This window comes from Rhamphochromis sp. 'chilingali' (genome assembly GCF_963969265.1).
Source record: "Rhamphochromis sp. 'chilingali' genome assembly, chromosome: 1".
NCBI lineage: Eukaryota > Metazoa > Chordata > Actinopteri > Cichliformes > Cichlidae > Rhamphochromis > Rhamphochromis sp. 'chilingali'.
Genome location: NC_137929.1, coordinates 65951513 through 65974049, shown reverse-complemented (window position 1 = coordinate 65974049; position 22537 = coordinate 65951513). Strand labels below are relative to the sequence as shown.

Below are 22537 nucleotides of genomic sequence, written 5' to 3'. Positions count from 1 at the left end.
TTGCTAAAGCATATAGTTAGGGCTGGACCAGGTGACCCTGAATCCTCCCTTAGTTATGCTGCAATAGACGTAGGCTGCCGGGGGATTCCCATGATGCATTGAGTTTTTCCTTTCCAGTCTCCTTTCTCACTCACTATGTATTAATAGACCTCTCTGCATTGAATCATATCTGTTATTAACCTCTGTCTCTCTTCCACAGCATGTCTTTATCCTGTCTTCCTTCTCTCACCCCAACCGGTCGCAGCAGATGGCCGCCCCTCCCTGAGCCTGGTTCTGCCGGAGGTTTCTTCCTGTTAAAAGGGAGTTTTTCCTTCCCACTGTCGCCAAAGTGCTTGCTCATAGGAGGTCATATGATTGTTTAGATTTTCTCTGGATCTACTGTACAACATAAAGTGCCTTGCACTATATAAATAAAATTTAATTGAACTGAATTGAGTTACTTTTGATAGAACTAGTAATGTAACTAAGTTACTAATGTAAAGTAACTTACACGACACTGCTCTTCACACATGTTCATTATATTCTGATGATCCTGGATGGAGACAAACTACAGATAAGTGTGTTCAGCCCAACTAGTTTATCTCATTACAGCAGTTTGATGTTTCCCTTTGAATCCCCCTGAAGATCCTGACAGTGAAGCACGTACATAATACTCCAGCCTTTCAACTCTGAGCTTATTTAGTTCTATTAATACACTGAAATCTCATTTGTGTCATGAAGAAAGTCTTTAATCAAACAGAATTCAAAGATCAGAAACATTTCATATATGGAGTTAAACATGAATCATTGTTTCAACAACATATTTATTGTTGTCATAAACAGACAAGAAGACAACAACAAACTGCTCCTCCCATTCAACACATGTCAGTCCATATCCCAGCAAACTAAATCATCTCCATTTACACATCAAATAGAAACATGAATCACTTGTAATGATTAGAAACTTGATAGAATTTCAAATCTAGTTTGGGGAGTCATTCAGTGAGAAACAGTGAAATGATTTTCCATGTGAAAAGGTGGACAGCAGAAACAGAAAGAAACAGTGAAACTAAAAGAGAAACAAAGAGCTTTGGAACAACGAGGCAGCAGGAGGACAGCTGCAGTTTAACAGCTTCAACTCACTGACAGGAAACAACATTAGAAACATCATCATCCCCAACTCATCTGCTGCACTGACACCTTCAACGGACACACGTTCAATTTATCAACAGTGCTGATGTATGGAAACATCCTGTGAGTGAAAGTGTGTGTGAAGGTGTGTATGTGTGTGTTAGTATCAGGATCAGAGAACGACAGCTTTCCTCTGTTCCAGTCCAGATTCACTCTGATCCTCTGGAGCTTCTTCTGGAATGAGAGATCAGTGAGAGGACCTGGTGGTGACCATGCTGAGTATTCACCTTCATCAAACCATATTATCCATAATCCAGACCATATGTCTCCCTTCCTCTGCACAGACTCTGCTAACACACCCAGTCCCCACGGTGTACTGTCTCCTACATCAACATCCCAGCTGTGAGTCCCTGAGTTAAAGCCCTCAGAGCCCAGGACTGAGCAGGAATGATCAAACCTCTCTGGATTATCAGGAAGCTGCTGCTTCTCTCCTCCTCTCACACTGGTCAGATCTTCAGACAGGATGAGGTCTGGATCAGCAGTGTTTGGGTCCAGAATGAGAGGAGTGTAGGAGACCATGTCCTTCATGTTGTTCCAGATGTTGAAGGTCAGGTTGCCCAGGTGTTTGGCCTGGTCTATCAGAGCTCCTGAGGGCAGCTGTGGATCATCCAGCAGGGGGCAGCGCTGGACTCTTTCCACTGCAGCCTTGTAGTTGTGCAGGAATGAGACGTCTTCAGCTCTCAGCTCCTCCTCTGTGGCTCTGACTGTGTCTGAAAGAGCTGCTATCTCTCTGCTCAGAGCCTCCATCTTCTCCTTCATCATCCCACTCTTCTGCTCCTCTTCCTCCCTCAGTGCAGCCAGCCTGGCCTCCTCTTCCTCTGCTAGAAACTGGTGAAGCTTCTTAAACTGCTCCTTAATCTGCCTCTCTGTGTGTCGGGCCTGGACCTTAATGTGTTCTGCTGTTTGATCAAACTTCACTTGAACTTCTTCACAAACCTTTAACTTCTTCTTTAAGGGCTCCAGAGTTTCCTGAAGTTTCTTGTGTTGTCGTGCAACTTCATCGATGGGTCTGAATCTGTGATTGGTGTGTTTTCCTGAGTCTCTGCAGACGACACACACTGGCTGCTGATGGTCCAGACAGAAGAGTTTGAGTTTCTCAGAGTGCAGACTGCAGAGAGCCTCTGAAGCTCTCTGATATCTCTCCTGTAAGAACGAATCACACAAGTTCTTTAAAGCCTTGTTTGAAGGTGGATGCTTCTTTGAAGATCTTCTCTTACAAAGTGGACACTCGTGTGTTGGTCTCTCTCTCCACCATCTCTTCAGACAGTGTTCACAGAAGCTGTGGCTACATGACAGAATAACAGGATCTCTGAAGACCTCCATACAGACCGTACAGCAGAGATCCTCCTCTGATCTGGAAGCCATTGAGTCTGTGAGTGAAGCTGAAAACAGCAGACAGGAAGTACAGTCAGTCCTGGCTCCCCTCCCTCCTCTACCACCTTCACTGAAACTTCCTTTGAGTCGTGTTTTTGCTCAAACTCACATTCAGTGTGTGGAGCGTCAGCAGCTTGAAGCAGCAGTGTTGGAGTTTTCCACTTTTCTCTCCTGTAGCTGGACTCACTCAGAGGAAGCTGCTAGTTTGGTCTGAGCTCAGTCTGATCGTCTGTGCATCTCTCTGGGCGTTTTTCTTCCTCTCTACTAAGGAGGAAAAACATCATGTTTCCTGCTTTGTTGCATTTGAGTGACGTGAGGGGAGGAGTAAAATGTTGCTGTTTCACTTTAACCCTTTAAAGCCGGCCGGAACGGGCATGCTCCGTTTTGTGTATCTATTATTAAATCCCTGTGTTCTAAGCTGACTAATATGCTGCTAATGTCACGGTTTGCCAGAGCAAACCATGGGATGTGGGGAAGGAGGACCCGAAAGACTCTTTAGTGAAAACAGTACGTTTGTTTACAGTGAGGTAAATAACAGATGCACACAAAATCCCCTTTGCTCTCTAGACTCCCATGTGTGTGCTCCGCGCCATAGTGTTCCTGCACACCCTGTGCGTGCTGGTCATTCGTTCCACCCAGGGGCGGATCTAGAGAAATTTTCTTAGGGTGGCATGAGGGTGGCAAAATCGAAGCCCTTTTTTTCCCCCAAACACATATGCAGGTGGTTACATATGGTTAAAATGATTCAAATGCAGTAAGTATACACGTTTTTCATATAAATATAGTCTACAACTTAATTATTTTCTGTAGCCCACATAATTAAACACTTTAGTTACATAAAACATGTGAGTTTTGATGCTATGTACTGTATAGCATGTATGATAAATAAATATGTAGCCCAATAAGTATAAAATCCAGAAAGCTACACAACATGGGGCGGTTCATTTACAAACACAAGTCTAACTTAAGTTTCACTGTTTTTTGTTAGAAAACAATCACATTGTTACAGCTTAAATTACACAAAATGTCAGAAATCTGCACTGTCATGAAAAAAAATTTTAACCTAATTTTTCGTGATTTGTTGGATTAACCCTCCAAAATACAACCGGCCATTTTTGACTCCTTTTTAGTTTACGTTTGTATTTCACCCTCAGATTGTTTCAGTTTATTTTTTTCCCCTTGCCTTGTTTGGTATCTTTTCAGCTCAACTGAATTTAGTTGTTTTTTTCACTGACATACTGCATTAGTGATCTGAAATCACACAAAGAACTTAAAATCCTAGTAGTATTTCTTTACTGTACAAAAAACCCCCACAGACACGTTGAGTAAACTTTTATAACTTGAAATGCAAATGTAATCTAATTGTACATTTTGTAAACATATACAGCTATTTATCTAAAAATGCCTGTGCTAGACAGACCCAACACCCATGCAAATGTACACCTATCTGGAACAACCCTGACATATTACAAAACAATAATATGACAAACTTTTCAGATTAGAGTGGTAAAGGAATCAAATATGTAGAACATATACTAGAAGGAACCGAATTTATTTCATTTGACGGACTAGTTACACAATATGGGATCAACAAGAAAAGATTTTTAGAATATCAACAAATTAAATCCATAATAAAAAAGAAATTTGAACCGGGTCAAGTTGAACTACAAACACCACCAAGTGTGGTTCAATTTCTTACTCTTAAAACCCCCAAATTACTATCCAAAATATACAGAATGCTTTCTAAAACAGATGAATCAATATCACTTCCTATTGCAAAATGGGAAGCGGATTTATCAGTTAACTTAGACCAAAACTTCTGGTCTCAGATTTGCTTAAAAACCTTTCATCTAATTAGAAATCCCAGTCTTCAATTAATTCAATACAAAATATTACATAGAGTGCACTATACAGGTCATCGGATGTTCAAGATGGGCTTCACGTCTACCAACAACTGCTCACACTGCCAAACCAATTCACCAGACAATTATATCCACGCTCTTTGGTTCTGTCCACCAGTTCAGAAGTTTTGGCGCGAGAGATGTGAAGACTTATCGAAGTGTCTGAAATGTAACATTCCAACTTCCCCCTTAGTGTGTTTGTTGGGCAGCTTAGATAATGTCACTTCAGAAAAGAATATCGCCCATATGGTTTTCACTGCCCTATGCATAGCCAAGAAAACAGTCCTCATGAACTGGAAAATAAAAATAGTCTTAATTCTGACCAATATAGAAATTATCTATTAGATTACATTAGTCTTGATACGGCCTCTGCCACCACATCAGATCAATTGCTCTGGGCTCCTTTGATCAGCTCCATCACCTAGTGGGGGTGGGGGGTCATAGTTTGGTCCCGCCTTCACTGTTGTGATTGGTGTGGGGGTAGGGACAGGCTTAGGGCCTCGGAGGGTTCCCCAGGAGCATCTTCCTTGGGGGACTGAACCCGGGGTAGCGGTCATGGCCTATTAGGGGCTCTGTTGGCTCTTAGGTGACGGTTTCCTCGTGGCTGCGTGCAGCGGGGCTAGGGGAGGGTCTGTGCTGATGGACGTGGGTTATTGACCTGGTAGCCTGGCTGCCCCTGAGTGGGTCCGGGACGGGCGTGAGGTTCTGGGGGAGCTCCGTCTCCGGGCTGGGGCCCTGGCTGGGCCTCGGGGACTTGGGTCCTGGTTGGTATGTTGCTGGGGTTGTGGGCGGGTGGGTGTATGGGGGCCCGGCCCTGGCGCAGAGTGCCGCCAGCGCATCAAGCCACCTGGGGGCTCTTCAACTGGAGGGGGAAGGTTGTAACACCTTGCAGGAGCTTTCCTCTCTTCAGGAACTCTCTCTGCAGGAGGGGCAGATACAGGAGAGGTGGAGGAAGAGCTCAGCCTGGGCGTCTATTGTCTCATGTAATCTGGAAGATGAGTGGATGATGGGGTGGGTGCAGTTTTCTCTGTGGTGGGGTCGGGTGGGCTGTCCCAGGCTCTGTGGGGCCGTGCGGCGCTGCTTTTCTGGGCCCCCTGTCCGGATGGGCCTGGGTCCCCTTTCCCTGGCGGGTTGCAGAGTATGGGGGTGCCTACTGGGGTCAGCGGGGGAGCTGGCCCCAGGGAGGGGTCACTTTCCCCTCCCTTCCTTCCCTCCCCATCTCCCGCTGCCTCCCTCTTCCCACTCCACCACAATCACCCACACATGCAGGGCCTTGGGGTAAAGGTGTGTCACCAGGGTGCAGGGGAGGCTACCCCCCCCTCTGTCCCCTTCTGGCTTCTTGTGCCTCAATTTTATCTCACAATTTAGACATTCACATTACTCACACTCTCATAACACATACATATAGGATCTTGGGGGTGGGCACGCAACACGGACTCCAAAAGACCATCAGGGTGTACACCTCACCCCTGGTGTCGTTGCCCACCTCTCAATTTTAAATACACGTAGACATTGAGGGCTAGCAGGAGGGACTATGCGCTTACCTGCTGCTCTCTGGCAGGTAGCTCCATGCCCTCCTGGGTTTTAAATGCACCTTAGAACACACATGCATCACCACTACATATGAGCGGGCGGAGGGAGGTTTTGGAGTCTTCACACACCTCCGTTCTCTGCGACCTGCTGAAGCGGGGGGGCCAGCAGGATGACTTGGCCGTCCGACTGCGGTCTGGAGTGTGGGGCCTCCCTGCTGCTGTGGAGTCGGGGCGGTCTGCTTCTCCCCACCGCAATGAAAAAGGGTAACACCACCTGGGTCTGGGTGCAGTTTCCCCCTCCAGGGGCAAAGGTACCTAGACCCGGTTCGTAGAGTACGCTTGGGGAGTGTGATCGTGTGTACAGTGTCTCTCTATGTCTGTCTCCACATTGGTTGAGTGTTGAGTAATTGCATATGAGAGCATGAGGGTGGGAATGGATGTTTGTATCTGTGTGTGCCTGTATGTCTGTGTCTATATGTCAGGTTGGGTGTCAGACGGCACCTCTCTGGGGATATCTCAGGCCCTCCAAGGTATGGAGGCCTATCTCCCCCCACCACCACTTCCCCTGCCGGTGGCAAAAGAAAAAAAACTTACTTTAGAGATGTTGCGCAAATGGAAGAAAGCAGTTTTACATATCTGTTTAATATGTGCGTTGAAGGACACGTCCTGGTCAAAAATGACTCCAAGGTTCCTCACAGTGTTACTGGAGGCCAAGGTAATGCCATCCAGGGTAAGAATCTGCTTAGATACCATATTTCTAAGATTTTCAGGGCCGAGTACAATAACCTCAGTTTGATCTGAATTAAGAAGCAGAAAGTTAGCGGCCATCCAGGTCTTTATGTCTTTAAGACATTCCTGCAGTTTAACTAATTGGTGTGTGTTACCTGGCTTCATGGACAGATAGAGCTGGGTGTCATCTGCATAGCAGTGAAAGTGTATGCTATGTCTTCTAATGATACTGCCTAAGGGAAGCATGTATAATGTAAAAAGAATTGGTCCTAGCACTGAACCCTGTGGAACTCCATAATTAACCTCAGTGTGTGAAGAGGACTCTCCATTTACATGCACAAACTGGAGTCTATTAGATAGATATGATACAAACCACTGCAGTGCAGTACCTGTAATACCTACAGCATGTTCTAATCGCTCTAATAGGATATTATGGTTGACAGTATCGAATGCTGCACTAAGGTCTAGCAGGACAAGCACAGAGATGAGTCCACTGTCAGAGGCCATAAGAAGATCATTTGTAACCTTCACTAAAGCTGTTTCTGTGCTGTGATGAGCTCTGAAACCTGACTGAAACTCTTCAAATAAACCATTCCTCTGCAGATGATCTGTTAGCTGTTTGACAACTACTCTTTCAAGGATTTTTGATATGAAAGGAAGGTTGGAGATTGGCCTATAATTAGCTAAGACTGCTGGGTCTAGAGATGGCTTTTTGAGTAAAGCCAGTACAGTACAGCCAGCTTGAAGGCCTGTGGTACATAGCCGATTATTAGAGATAGGTTGATCATATTTAAGATCGAAGAATTAATTAATGGCAGGACTTCTTTGAGCAGTTTTGTAGGAATGGGGTCTAAAAGACCCGTTGATGGTTTGGAGGAAGTAATTATTGAAGTTAACTCAGAAAGATCAATTGGAGAAAAAGAGTCTAACTTAACATCAATGGTACTAAGAGTAGCTGTAGATAATATTATATCTGTGGGATGATTATTGGTAATTTTTTCTCTAATGATAAAAATTTTATTTGTGAAGAAGTTCATGAAGTCATTACTAGTTAACGTTAAAGGGATGGTTGGCTCAACAGAGCTCTGACTTTTTGTCAGCCTGGCTACAGTGCTGAAGAGAAACCTGGGGTTTTTCTGATTTTCTTCAATCAGTGATGAATAGTAAGATGTTCTGGCTTTGCGGAGGGCTTCTTATAAAGCAGCAAATTGTTTCTCCAGGCAAAATGATGATCCTCTAAATTTGTGACACGCCATTTCCGCTCCAGCTTATGAGTCATCTGCTTTAGGCTACGTGTTTGAGAATTATACCACGGAGTCAGGTACTTCTGATTAGAGACCTTAGTTTTCACAGGAGCTACAGTATCCAGAGTCGTACGCAGTGAGGAGGTAAAATTATTAAAAAGATAATCGACATCTGTTGGGGTAGCGTTCAGATAGCTGCTCTGCTCTGTGTTGGTACAGGGCATTGAAGATGATAACAGTGGTAAATGGCCTGTATTTGTATAGCGCTTTAGTCCCTAAGGACCTCAAAGCGCTTTACACAACCAGTCATCCACCTATTCACACTGGTGATGGCAAGCTACATATACAAATATCAAATATATGTGACAGGCAAAAACTAGCAAACACTTTTAGCAGTTAGAACAACTTATACTTGAATGCAGAATGTTACACCATCACTTATGGATATATTAGTTTTTCGCCTCTCACTGCTTAAGCCATTAATCTTTCTAGAATTGTTCTTTGAAACAGATGCGACCTCACAAAAGGTGTTAACGATGCTGTCAGACCAGAGCAGTTTAACGCTCAACTACAAATCAATGGCTTTTTGATGGTGGCCGGCGCGGAATGAAGGTCAACTATAAATAGACCTTTTCTCGACATTGTTGTTGTCACCTGGTCGACTACAAATAGATCAAATATCAATGACAAAAAAACAACGGTAAATCAACATCATTACAACGTCCCTATAGTAAGATTTACCACAGTCGGTTTACCACAGTATTTCAATGTTGTTACAACAGTGGCATTTCAACCCTGACCATAACAACGGATCGGATGAAAAATCAACGTCAATTCTATGTCGTCTTGCTATCTGGGACCTCTACACTGACAGAGCTGACACCTGATTGGACCATTACAGAGTTAGTCTTCTTTTCTGGCTGTGGATTGGTTCGTCAGGATTTCCCCCTTTACAGGTTTAAAAACAATCTCTGTTTTTAAATATTTTGACCTCCTTCTTGTTTCCAAAGGTGAAGAAGCACCAGCCTCCTCTGATCTTCATGTTGTAGCTCTGTGTGTCCAGCAGGGGGCAGAACATCTCCAACCTGTGCCAGCAGCTCTCACTGTGAGCTCAGACGTTTGTGGACACTCAGTTTGTTTGAACATAGTAGATAATCAGAGCTTCTCAGACTGTTTATGGGGACACCACCTGCCCGAGGGTGTACTGTGTCAGAGAGGTGGTGTATGCTGCTGGGTGTAGTCTCTCTGCTGGTTCATGGTTTTTACTGTGAAACTGTGTTCATGTCAGGAAGGTTTAGTCTGATCACTGTGGTGCAGTTTGGTTTACTCTGTTTCTGAGATGTGGATTGTTTGTAGGATCAGTCTCTGCAGGTCACCTGATACCTGCAGTGAAGTGTTTATAAATCAGCTCCATCAGATTTAATCCAACAGAATAACATGTAAAACACTCCAGGGCTTTTAATCTGAAACTTTCTCTAGAGCTGTCTGGAGTTTTAGACTAGAATATTCTGTGATTGCCAGACTGTCCACATCATGTGTCCTACCAAAACTTTCATCTATCATAACTTTCATCGACAAACATCCCCTGACATTAAACCCAAATATGTCAGAGTCTGCAGTGTGATTATTTAATGTGGTCTGGAAAAGCTGCAGTGGCTCAAGCCAAAGGTTTAATATTAAAAGAAAAGGGAAGCACAGAGTACCAGAGCTGCAACATGTCACATTAAAAGCTCCAGAAAAGGGAACATGTGACAGTGACACCAGAAATGTTTTATATTAAAGGGAAACTTGATTTAATATGTTAATAAATATGATGTAATATACAAAAATAAAAAACAACAATTTAAAACCACAGAAGAAGAAAAGATGATGTTATAGCTCTAAGTCAACTTTCAAATTTAAAGCTCAGCATTTAAAGCAAAGTAAAAATGTGCTGGAAAAGGGTTCATTAGAAAATCAACAGTTTTAAAACAATGAAAATCCCCAGAAAAACACATTGGAAAGAAGAAATAAGTAGGAGGTTCCTAAGAAGTTTCTAAGACGCCATGAAAAGGGAAATACAGTTTAATGGCTCTAAGAAAAGTTTCAGATTAAAAGCTTCAGGAAAGGTGTTTTACACCTGCTGTGATAGTCATCTAAACGAGGTTGGACAGAGGATCAGGATAAAAATCGGTCAAGTGTTTTAATTTTCATGACATCTCTGTTAGACAACACCACACTGATCACCTAAACCTATAGAAGGTCCTAATAAAGATTAAATGTTTCTGTCATGTTTAAAAACCTTTGTCTTTATATGATGACCTGTTAGCCCTCAATTCAGTGTCACATGAGCTCAACCCTCCATCATCCCTGCTCAGCATGACCCTTTCACTAAGCTCAAACCTTAAGGATCACTCTTCACTTCTCCTCCATCTTTGTTGGGTGATCTGTGCTCGAGCTCTTTTGACCTACACTTTGTTTGACTGGTGTGTTGCGTGCTGGGCCCAGCTACGCTTCGGTGATCACAATCCACACATAGGTGTAGATCTACAACACTTCCTCACATACAGCTCTTTCCAGAAAAATCACTGCAAGTCAGACATTACTGTGCAAAAGTCTTGAGTCACCTGGTATTTCTCTACATTTTGCCTCCAAGGATTTAACTTTCTTCTGATTTTTAAAGTGGTTTTAAGCAGAGATTCTGAAGCTTTCTGGGAGTCAATGACTTCTTTGGACACTGGCTGCTTTTTCACTAATTTTCAGTCCAGTCCTTGTACCTAAACATTTTCACAGGAATGTTTAATTCTGACTTGCGAATCATTCAACTGTAACCAAGGCTCCCAACACAGTGAATGGACCAGCGTTGTGCCTACAGGCAACTTAGCAAAGAACCAGTTTTAAACTGTATCTTTGGGTCATTTGTTACCAGCAGCCTGTCACAAAAACAACCCTCAGTACAATTTGTTTAGCTGAATCTAAAACTGGCCCAGTGGAGGATAAAGAAGAAATGTGAGGCCTGAAAATCTCCAGCAGATGAACAGTATCTGAAAGTCATGACCTTAAGAAAAAAATCCAGGAGGGCAGTTCAGTAGGAGGGGAAAGGAGGGGAGTGGAAATGATTGGAACAGGTGTGTTGAAGTGATGAATGATGAAAACAGAAAAGTACCATCATGTTTTAATCCATCTTTTAATACCACCTGGAAAGCATCTGATTGGCAGCAGCTTTATTTTCAGACAATGATGCCAAACACAAAGCCAGTGCGGTGAACACTATCAGAGCCCGGACGTCAGCGTAGCTTGACAGAATGTAACAAAAGGAAGAAACATCCAAAAAAGAGCTTTAAATGTTCTTCAAAAACCCGGAGAACTATTCCTGAAGATACTTAAAGACATTACAGGAAGCTCCTCAGAGAGTTCAGGCTGAAAGGCTGCTGTGACTCAGACCAAATGTTTATTATATAAAAAGAAAAGGGAAGCCCTCAGTACTGTGGCTACGACACGTCAAATTAAACCCCCCAAAAAGGGAACATATTGTAATAACACCTTTTCTAATTAAAAGGAAATGTGATTTAATGTGTTGATAAACATGTTGCAATAGCTAAGGAGATTAAATGAATCCGACTATAAGCTATAGAAGACGGACAGATATGTTTAGAATAGGTTTCAAATTGAAAACTATTATAACTTAGAATCGAAAGTTTTAAAAGAAATTATGTGAACTGCTCAGAAGGCTGGTCAGAACTGTAAAAACTCTGTTTCTGCCCCATATTCCATATTTCGTGCTTGTTTGCTGGTGTTTCAATAAATCACTGCACTCATTTTTAATTTTCAAGGGATGGCTCAAGACTTCTGTGCAGTGATAGGATGGTGTGAAATGGTTTCTGCAATTAAGACACAAAATTACAAAACAAGCGGTCGTTTCAACACTGATGTGCTGTTGTGTTGGATCATCACGGGCGTGTGAGGGGGGGCAGTCGTGTTCAGGCAGGCCGTGTCTTCACCCTGAATGTAATCCAAGTCCTTCTAGAAACAACACCTACGGGCAGATATTTTGAAACAGATCCTGAATTCATTTCAATGCTCACAGAGGCCTTAAAACTGCAGCTTTGCTTCAGATTGAGAGTTGAACCTCTGCCATCATGTAGCTCTCAATCCTCACACACATTTAAAGTCAGGGGTTTTCCCCCCGTGTTTTATTGTTTTTACCACAAAGCACTCACTGCTTGTACAAAGTCTGCATCAATGCCTATCGCTCTGAGTCCCTGCATGAACGCGTCTTTACTTCCTGTTAGAAAGTCACAGTTTAGTAAAAAGGCAGCAAGCAACTACAAAGAGACTAAAAAAACACCATATTTGAAGCATCTTCCTTAGTGTGATGCCCCTCCTCCTCCTCCTCCTCTAAATGAGGTGAGAGCATCTGTTCAACTCTGCAGAGGTGGAAGGGTGGAGGAGGTGTGCATGTGTGTTTGTGTGTCACAGGAAGAACGATCTAGTGGTAGGAAGTGGGTGTGGCCTTTAAAGAAGACACTGAGCACAGTTTAAATTTTCTGTTTCCCATTAAACTCGACAAGTGTCGTCTATAAAAAGTCAATTTACATGCTCTAAACGTGTGAGCGTGCCATCACACACGTGCACACACAAGCACACAGACACACACTTCACTTCACTGTGCTTCTCCATATAAGGACACACACACACTTGATAGTACTTAAAGTGCAGTAAAGTGTGTGTGAGACTGAGGAGAACACCACTTCCTCTTCTCTCACTCGCTTCGACTTCTTTCAACTTGAGTCAGAAAGCAAGAGTTCAGTTACTGAGGAAGTGTGTGTGTGTGTGTGTGTGTGTGTGTGTGTGTGTGTGTGTGTGTGTGTGTGTGTGTGTGTGTGTGTGTGTGTGTGTGTGTGTGTGTTGTACGTTCTGCTTTAACCTCCATAAATGGTGCCTGAGCTGCAGACTGGAGGCCTCCGGCTTCTCTTTGATTTGACTGATTGATCAGGGCTGATCAATCCGAGCGAAGACTCGTCTCTACTGAAAGCTTTCTCACTTCAGCTTGCTTCTCTCTTGCGTCAGAGCACGGCACACAGCCTAAAGAATGAGTTTCAATTTGATTTAATCAGCTCATGATTCTCTAGATGAGCATCACGCCAGATTCCTGCTCTCAATATAACCGATGGAAAGTCCTCGTTCCACAGGAGAGCTGAAAACTAGTCAAGAATCCAGTTTTCTGTTCACTCAGTGTGGATGACTCTTGGTTGTCAACGCAAATCAGTGACACATAATGGCGCCCTGCCACCAGCACATGGTGACCTATGGTCTCTCAGAAATAACAGTCTCTGATCCTTATCTTTGGAGGCCTGCGATGCAGAATATGTTTTGCACGTTGTCTTGCATATTTAAAACTACTGACTTGTCAAGTTTAGTCTCCAAATAGCATGCGGTTAGCTTTAGCTGAAGACTTGGCGGTCACTACCATAAAACAACACTTTAAAAGGAGTTAAATCAGATATCAGATATGATGTGTTTCTCAGTTTGTGTTCTTACCTGTCATGTGGAATGTTGCGTGAACACAGAGACCGTTTGGCGTTTACTGCAGACTGAACTGATTAGTTTGCAGTATTGTGGTGACGTTCGCAGACTGCGGTGTTCATGGTCAAGGTTACTTGAAGGTTACATCAAGTGGCAGACATCAGTCTAAATTTAAGATGACGATGCTGATTAGAGTGGCTCACTGAATTCTGATTTGTATACCACCTTCATACAGTGCTGGAAATCGGCTGTTGAAGCTCATATAACATCTATTTTTAACTTATTGAATTCAGCTGGTTAAAAACTGTCCACAAAGGACAGGAAACCTCAGCAGCAGCAGCAGCAGCAAGTCAGCTGACCACAGCCTGCACACAAAGAGAAATCTACAGGAGCTCACAGTGCAAATTACTCTGTGAAGTGATCATTTTTACTCTGCAGGCAATCTAAGGGTTGCCACACCCGCCATATCTCACTTTAAGCTCTGCTAACAACCACAGCATATTGCACAGCTTTCTGTCACTCTGTAGTGTCCAAACTTGTTTCTTTTACAGATTTTTAAATGAACTTTCTGACAGTGCGGATCCTTCAGCCTTCCCTCCTCTGTGATCTGTGAGCATTTCATCTTCATGTCAGCGTGACTCGTTCACTTTGCTTTGCATCAAGGTGTGATGGATATGATACTGCATAGGCAGCATCATGACATGAAGTTTAGTAGCACATGAGTGGGAACAAGAATGAGAGAAGATCAGAGTCTTGTCAAACTGCAGTCTAAGGTAAAATCGAACAAAATGTCAATGAGGTTTGGTTCCTGTTTCCTGCCGCAGAAAGGCAGAAAGAGAGCATTTCCTCAGGGTATGCATATTCTACATGCCGGCCTGTATCAACCTGTCCCTCCCAATTCACCTCACATTTCTTTTCCCTTTGGACCTGACTGATGCTTCAGCATGTTTTTCATTCTTCACAAACCCTTTTGCCTGGAGTCAGAGGTAGAGACCCTGTACCCGTTAGACTTGTTTCCCTTTCTTTGCATGCTGCTGAGGAGCCGGTCCTCCAAGAGATGCAAAACCCTGAAGTTACTCCTCCAGTTCGTGTTACTGATTTCATGAAAACCACTTCATTCATGTTGGTTTGTCGTAAAAGTACACACTGTGACTGGGTGGGAGTACTAGATAGTGATAGCATGACCGTCGTGTTTAAACACGCCGCTGACACACACAGGCCTGAACTAGCTCAGGTATGTGTGTGTGGTCTGTGTGTGTGTTAACCTGAGGTATGCAGCATGTGGGAGCAGATAGAGACGCCATGGCTTTCACTGAATCTGCCTTCTAGGTCACCTCTGCTGAACTGCAGCTCCCACAATGCACTGCAACTGTGGGTGAGGCTGCTGATGTCTAAGGTTAACAGTTGGGGATCAATATAGGTTTACTTTAATACAACGGTCGCGTGTTTTAATGTCTCTGAATGTGAGCTACATCTCAGCCATGGGAGTGGATGTGAAGTGAAACGCGTCAGGAGGAAGTGGTTTGTGTGGGACGACAAGTTTCTCAGCAGCTTCTTGCTCGCTGACGGTTTTAACTGAGCTGCTCACACCTCACAAACCTTCCGCTGCACTCACTCACTAAGAGATTAAGGATAACTAGGTTAGTTACTAACAGTGCAATCTGACCATTAACCCCAGTCCCAGACCTGAGGTTAGCAGAAAATCCTGCAGTGCCTCAGATGTCCACTCGAAGATATCAACCACACAGACTCCCATGTTAAGATGTCCAATTTTACAGCTGAAACAAGCATGTTTATGGCGTGTATTTTGAGATTTGTTCACTCTTATAAGTATTTAATATTATGTCTGATCAGAGAACAAGAACTAAAAGTTCACAAATTACAGCGAGTAAAACACAACAGTCACTGTCAAATATTGTAATTCTCATTTCAAGTTAAAGCGCAATTCACTGTGTTCAATCTTACTGATCAAAACTGCTGCTATATTGTAGGTAGTTGGGGATTTTTTGAGCCAGAAGTGACCAAATTTAGAAAAGAGGTGAGTGGTGCACTCAGCTATTAGCTAATGCTAACAAGCTTGGTTAAAAAGCTACATCCACAGACTGTATGGGAGCACACACACAATCATGTCACACGATGACAGCTGTTAATTAGTGCTCAGTAGCGTTTATGTTACCAAAACTGGAGCTTCATGGACTCTCAGTACAATTATTGACACAGCAGCCATATTATTGTTTTGATAATTGCATAAAAAATGTTAAAACAGCTCCAACAGCATATACACAGTCCAGAGGTCCAGTTCAGGGAGTCCAGTTAGCTGAGATGGAGTTACAATCTAGCATCTATGCCCACCTGTCCATCAAAGAGGCAACACCCTAATGTAACTTTAAGTATTAATACAATTTCAATATGTTAAATATTAACCTCCCTAATATGTGCTTTTAAAAACAAGACTATAATACAAAGTTGAATAAAAAGCAGAGGACCGATAATAGAGCCGTGTGGAACTCCACAACCTGTCAGAAAACTACATCAAATCAGGCTGTAAATGGGTTTATATCTGCAGTAAAGTTGGACAGTATAACGTGAGTCTATGCTGACTGACTCACTGCTTCAAGTGGATGTTAGAGGAACTGCACGTGCCTTTTTCAGCACTGGAGGTTAATGCTTGGTTAACAGTTCAATTTAATAATGCAGGTCTCTCCACAGAGACGCCGACTGACCGATTACAGCTCAGCGGGTTACAGGACTGATGTTTTAGAGGTTTAAATGAGTGGATGTTTGTGTGCTGATCAAATCACTTCCTTGTTTTTTTTTTTACTTCCCAGGTGAGTGAGAGAGAGTGACAGAGAGGGGGAGGGGTCGGGCGACTCTCTCACTCAACAGTGACAGTGAGAGAGGAAGCTGCCAGCAGGCTGGGAGTGGTTGGGTGTATAAAAGACAACTCTTCTTCCTTCTTTCTGCATTCGACTGCTCTCTCCCCTCTTCCTCACACCCAAGACTCTACCTGCACAGGTAAGCTAGCGAGCTGTCCCACCTCTCTCTCTCTCTCTCTCTCTCTTTCACACATAGCTAAAGGTAATATTGATTTGGTGCTTGTGAATCGAGGTTATTGATCAGTGTGTGTGTTATTGATCAGGATGTCGTGGCAAGGTTATATTGATAACTTGAAGACGCCCGACCAGAGCGGGACGTGCCCGGTGTCAGAGGCAGCCATCTGTGGAATCACAGCTGGGCAGGAGAGCGTTTGGGCCAGCTCACCCGGCATCCAAGTCACGGTACACACAAACACACACTGTTCCTCTTCCTGCCTCTACAAACTGCTAAATATATGTAAAAAAAAGTCCACTTCCTCCTTTAAAGCTTCTGCCAAGAGTTTTCAAACAACCTCACACTCAAAAACTTGCTCAGACTGGTGACATCAACCTGCACAAACTGCCACTCCTTTGGCTCATTTTCTGTTGCTATGAGAAAATTTCTTGGAAACAGCTTCTTATTTTGCATGTCCGTGTCTTCTTCTTGAGCTTTGGGTGTGTTCAGTTTGTTGCCTGTCTAGCTCACTTCCCGCTCTCAGTGCTGTGTTCAGGTGCTGCAGGAAAACACGTGTGCCATACAGGTTTTTTTTAAAAAAGTCAGAAATTTAAAGCTTGGCTTCAAAGGGGAAAGTCACTGAGCAACAAGATGACAATTCTCAGCTCATTGGCTTCTTCCCTTAGCTTTTAATTTTTAAAAGTACAAAGAGAAATGTTTTTTTATGTTTTTTTTTTTAGTTTTGATCTTAGTTCAGGTGTAGAAACAACTTTTCAGGAGTTCAGGAGATGTGTTTAAACTCCCTCGTTTTAACTTTTGCCAGAAAGCACAAACATGCTACAGTACATGTAGTTTTCTGGAAATGGTGGTAATTATAACTGGAAATAAAACACGTGCTATTAAAGGTTTTTAGGTTTTATTTAATTTCCATAAAATAATCTTTCAGTGTGACAAAAAACGTTTCACCTGAGGTGCTCGTTTTTCTACACATTTTGGAAAATGGAAATGGAAAAAGATGAATGCTAATGTCTCAGAGCAGGCTGCGTAACGGTTGTGAGCTTCCGGTAGTTTCCGGGTGTTTGTGCTGTGCGTTTGCTTTAACTACCTTATAAGGAGACAATGTCGAAAAACAGCGAATACAGGAAGACGAGACGATCACTTCTTGTTTCTGAGACACACACACACGCACACACACACACTGAGGTACGGAGTGGAGTGTTGCACAATGTCTCAAACACACACACGGACACACACGTCTGCAGGATTTGTCTTTTTTACAGTTTGTAAACTTTAAATTATAAAATTAAAGAAGTTCGTTCCTGCTTTTAAAAACACTCTGTGTGCATTTGCGTGGGTTTGTTACACTCACTAGTGGGCTCCTCTCTGATTGGCTGATGTTTTTTGGGAAGTGGTTTTGCCTGTGCAGGCAGCAGCGTGTGCATTTTGGTGTGTGTGTGTTCATGTCTTGACTTGTCGTCCTCACATTCTTTCCTCCTCGATCTTCCTGCAGCTCCCTTCACTTCTCAGAAAAGTCTCCACAAAAACAGAGCGATGGTTAAATCTCACGTATGAGCTCAGAAACCTGCGGAGCAAAGCTGACAGAAAGCAGGAAGTGTGAATTCAGTTACACGTGAGGCTGAAGCCCGAGCACATCTGAGTTTAAATCAAAAACAGTTGGCGGTGATCAGCTTTGAATCAGACGCTGTGCAGGTTTGTTAATTAAAGAAGGCCTCAGAAAGAGGAAGTCATGCTAAATCTAAGCATGTCAGGTTCATATGTGTAAATGGAGATCTAACGCAGACTGCGTTTAAAGCTACAATGCATGTACTTCCTGGTGAGTTTGAAGGCACTCGAGGCCTCCTTCCTCTCTGAGTCTCACTCACAAAACACGTTTTCTGAGAAATGAAGTGCAGTGAAAACTTTTCCTTCTGAGAAAAAACACTTCAAAAGGTCAAATCTGTCCACGTACATGACAGATGTGAAACTAGCTGTCATCACAGTTCATGTGATTCAGCTCTGCTGCTTCAGAGCAAAGTGCAGCGACAGTTTCTTTGACAGCAGCGATCACGTTTTATTTCTGCAAGTCAACACTTCAACTTCTTCAACCGCATCTCAACTTTCAACAAATACATTTGATTAATAATTTAATTTCAATAATAAAACCAGACTGAAATCCAGAAAAAAAAAAAACAGAAATCCAATGCAGTCCCATAACAGTGTATATTATTATATACTATGATAATAATCTTTTATTTTTAATATAAAAACGTAAAGTAAAGCTTTTCTTTTTATTAGAATTATTGATTATACTGTATTTTTTTATTTTTCTGATTTAAAATAATCTAATTAGCAGTATTAATGATGCAGTTAATAGGTAACTGAAACACAGGATTATTTAATAGATAAATCAATACCTGAAGCTATAAATATGATGCAGTCCTAAAACCACATTAGATCATTTTTAATTTTCAAGTTAAAAGAATATATATATATATATATATATATATATATATATATATATATATATATATATATATATATATATATATATATATATATATATATATATATATATATATATATATCACAGATGCATAATCATGAAAAAATGACTTTAATTGTGATAAATGCATTAAATTAAAACATTTCTGTGACCTCAGAGCTGGTAAAAACACTCTGATTAGTGGATGGTGTCTGAACTAGGCCAGTGAGTCAGCTGTGTCAGTGTGACACACTAACAAAGCTCAGACAAACCAGTAAAACCAGTATCAACAGGCGGCGCAACAAAGTTATTATTTGTTCCGATTCCAGCTGGAAACACACAAACCAATGAGCAAGAATGTCGTTTTTCTCTCTCTCACTTCCTACTCTGCATGCTCACAATGGTCACACCACATTAAATCATGTTTCAATGACTTTAGCTTCCTATTCCGACGCTTGTTTATGATCCTCCGCACACAGCGGCTGCTTTTTTATTGTGAGATTTAAATAAACTCAGGCTGTAAAAGGAGAAGAGCCCATGCTGGTCATGGTGGGTACTTCAAGGTGGCTGGGAATTTGGAGGACTCAGTTAAATAGATCCACTAATCTCTATCTGGCCTCTCCCTTAGAGATAGGGTGAGAAGTTCGGCCATCCGGGAGGGGCTCAGAGTAGAGCAGCTGCTGCTCCACATCGAAAGGAGCCAGCTGAGGTGGTTCGGGCATCTGACAAGGATGCCCCCTGGGCGCCTCCTGGGTGAGGTGTTCCAGGCATGTCCCACCGGGAGGAGGCCCCGGGGCAGACCCAGGACACGCTGGAGAGATTATATCTCTCGGCTGGCCTGGGAACGCCTTGGTGTTCCCCCGGATAAGCTGGAGGAGGTGGCTGGGGAGAGGGAGGTCTGGGCCTCTTTGCTTAGGCTGCTGCCCCCGCGACCCAGCCTCAGATAAAGCGGATGAAGATGGTATGGTAATCTCTATCTCTCGCTCTGTTTCCCTTTTTTAGGTCGATGAGATCAAGAAGCTGGGTGCTAACGACCGGTCGAGCTTCGCTCAGAATGGCGTTCACATCGGTGGAGTAAGGTGCCGGCTGATCCGAGACCAGATGGACGTTGACCCAGTCTTTGCGCTGGACCTGAAGACCTCAGCAGACGCCGAAGGAAACACATTCAGCGTATGTGTCGGAAAGGCAAAAACAGGTAAGATGTTCCCGTTGACTCAGCACATTTTTATCCTTTGAATTCACTCCAAATCTCTGAGGCTGACACGCTCCTGCTTTCTGTCTGTCTCTACAGCGATAGTCATAGCCAAGGGCACGAAAGACGCCTCTGGTGGTCAGCTATCCAGCAAGGTGTTCAAAATCGTTGAGTACCTGAGGAAGGCTGGTTATTAGGACAAGACAGTCACCTTCACCACATGAGATGGATGCCACCTCCCGCCTCCCTTCCCCTACCCTCCTCCCTGTGTTTCTACATCTGAGCTTCTTTAGTTTTTTTTTTTTTTTTAAGTCATTTTCAATCTTCAGGTGTGTTTCCTGCTGTAGAGATGAATCAGTGTTTTCTCTGGTCTAAGTTACCGTGTGGTAGCTTTTAACCTGAGAGTACACCTCATGTTTAACGCAGGAACATAGTGTTACCATTATTTTTCTACAGTGGCGATTGACCAGCGTCCAATCAGAGCTCTGTGAAAACTGATTGCACACTTGAATGAAATAAAAACAAACATGGTTATACTTACATTGTGAGGGTGTCTTTATGTGTGTGTGTGTGTGTGTGTGTGTGTGTGTGTGTGTGTGTGTGTGTGTGTGTGTGTGTGTGTGTGTGTGTGTGTGTGTGCTTCAAATGTTTTCTACAAACACCTCTTCTTCAGGGGCTGATTTACTGTGCGACACACAGCTAAAAAATAAGACAGTCTAGTGCACTCATATACGCGCATCACACCTAATATTTGATTAAATATGCCACAACAAGTTGTAGTATTAGTATTACGTACAACTCCTTGTTAGAGCTTATATAGTGTTTAAACAATACACGCACTTTTGTCTTTCTGTATAAGTTGGGCCCATATTGACTCACTGCCTTATCAAGTCTCCTGATCTAAACCTGAACCTCAAAGCCATGTTTGTGTGTTCAAAGAGTGCTCTGAAGGAGAAAAGGCCAACTTTTCCATAAAATACAAAACTTCCTCTTCATACATAAATATCATCACATGCTGAATGTCTTCATTATTCTGGTTTAAAACCTGCACAGGTATGTGTGCACACATCCAAATTGCTTTTTGTACACATTAACATACTGGCTTGTCAAGTCCAAAACTAATTGACTCCAAAACCAGATATGAGCCCTCACACCTCCCGCCTCCCTTCCCTTCACACTCTACTATGAAGCAGAAAAGGCTTTTGTGGCTTTATAAAAAAGGATGAAAAAATGCCCTCCACCTCAAAACCAGGCCAGACTGAATTTGTTTGTTTTCCCTGTGCTTGTTTGGGTTCTCTAGGGGAACTACAGCTTCACCCACAGTCCAAAAACACGTGTGTTGGGTTAACTGTGGGTGTGAACATGACAATGACTGAAAAAGATTCTCATAATGTAGAAACATTCGCATTATTTTGGAGTCAAGCTAAAAATGGCTCTCACAATGAAAACTGTACAAGTCCAGACACGTGTCATCCTACACATGTGTGGGCACATGTTAACCTAGAGGGTTATCATGGCTCTTTAGTCTTTCAAAGGCATGAGGACTCTCTGAAATATCCCTATAATGTAAAAATGTGCTCTTATTTTGATTTAAAAGTAACATAGTAAAAATATACCAAGCATAGCCGCCCACAAATGACTTTTTCTTCTTGAACTCACCCTTTAAATATGATCCCATATGCATAAAGATCCTTATAGTTCTCCCAGAAACCTTGTTAGCATATCAGCACAGACAGCTTAAAAGTAATGTAGAGGAAAACTAAGCAGAAGAGGAATAAAAGTCTTACCTCAGTGAAGAGGTGTGGCTAACTTTAGAGCTTTGTATGATGCACTCTTTCAAATAAATTTTTATTTTAAGGCAGCTGAGAATATCATCTAATTGAAGAAACGGGAAAACATACCTTAGCTTATAAAATGTTTGAAAACACAGACCAAACACACTAGTACTGAATGTGCTTTATAGGGACCGATCGGCTGACCTCTGACCTGTAGACAAGAGCTGAAATGCTAAAAACTGCAGTTCCTGTAATGTCCACTCGGGCCTCCAACAGTAATTCAGTCCCCATGATCTCCCAAGTTAAAATGTCCAAACGTAGAACTGAAGTAAACATGTTTGTACAAGATGCCCAAAAAGGCTGATCTCTGTGCCCGTGTGGTGCACTCATTCAGTCCATGGACGCGACTTTATAACCCTGCAAGATGGCATAAGGTCATAACTTAGCACTCCAAACTCTCATCCAAACATGGCCACGCCTGACTCTAAAAAGATCAACATGGCACCAGCCAAAAACCCTTACAAACACTCTGCTGTTCACCTTTTAGTTGGAGACCTTTGTAAACACGAGTCCCCACAGGTGTATAAAAACAAACATCTGTGT

General features: G+C 42.8%; 2 protein-coding genes across 2 annotated transcripts; one reads left to right on the top strand and one right to left on the bottom strand.

Moving 5' to 3' along the window:
• Nucleotides 1-1149: 1149 nt before the first annotated feature.
• On the bottom strand, nucleotides 1150-2753 carry LOC308409688 (nuclear factor 7, brain-like; the record flags this gene model as incomplete). The annotated part of the gene is made up of 2 exons (XM_080902611.1): nucleotides 2654-2753; nucleotides 1150-2552 (listed from the first exon to the last, which is right to left on the bottom strand). The coding sequence occupies exon 2, from the start codon at nucleotides 2533-2535 to the stop codon at nucleotides 1150-1152; it is 1386 nt and encodes a 461-aa protein (XP_080758737.1). The 5' UTR covers nucleotides 2536-2552; nucleotides 2654-2753.
• A 13564-nt stretch (nucleotides 2754-16317) lies between these two features.
• Nucleotides 16318-20699, top strand: pfn1 (profilin 1). The gene is made up of 4 exons (XM_080896135.1): nucleotides 16318-16470; nucleotides 16595-16733; nucleotides 19970-20162; nucleotides 20259-20699. The coding sequence occupies exons 2-4, from the start codon at nucleotides 16596-16598 to the stop codon at nucleotides 20354-20356; spliced, it is 429 nt and encodes a 142-aa protein (XP_080752261.1). The 5' UTR covers nucleotides 16318-16470; nucleotide 16595; the 3' UTR covers nucleotides 20357-20699.
• Nucleotides 20700-22537: the final 1838 nt, after the last annotated feature.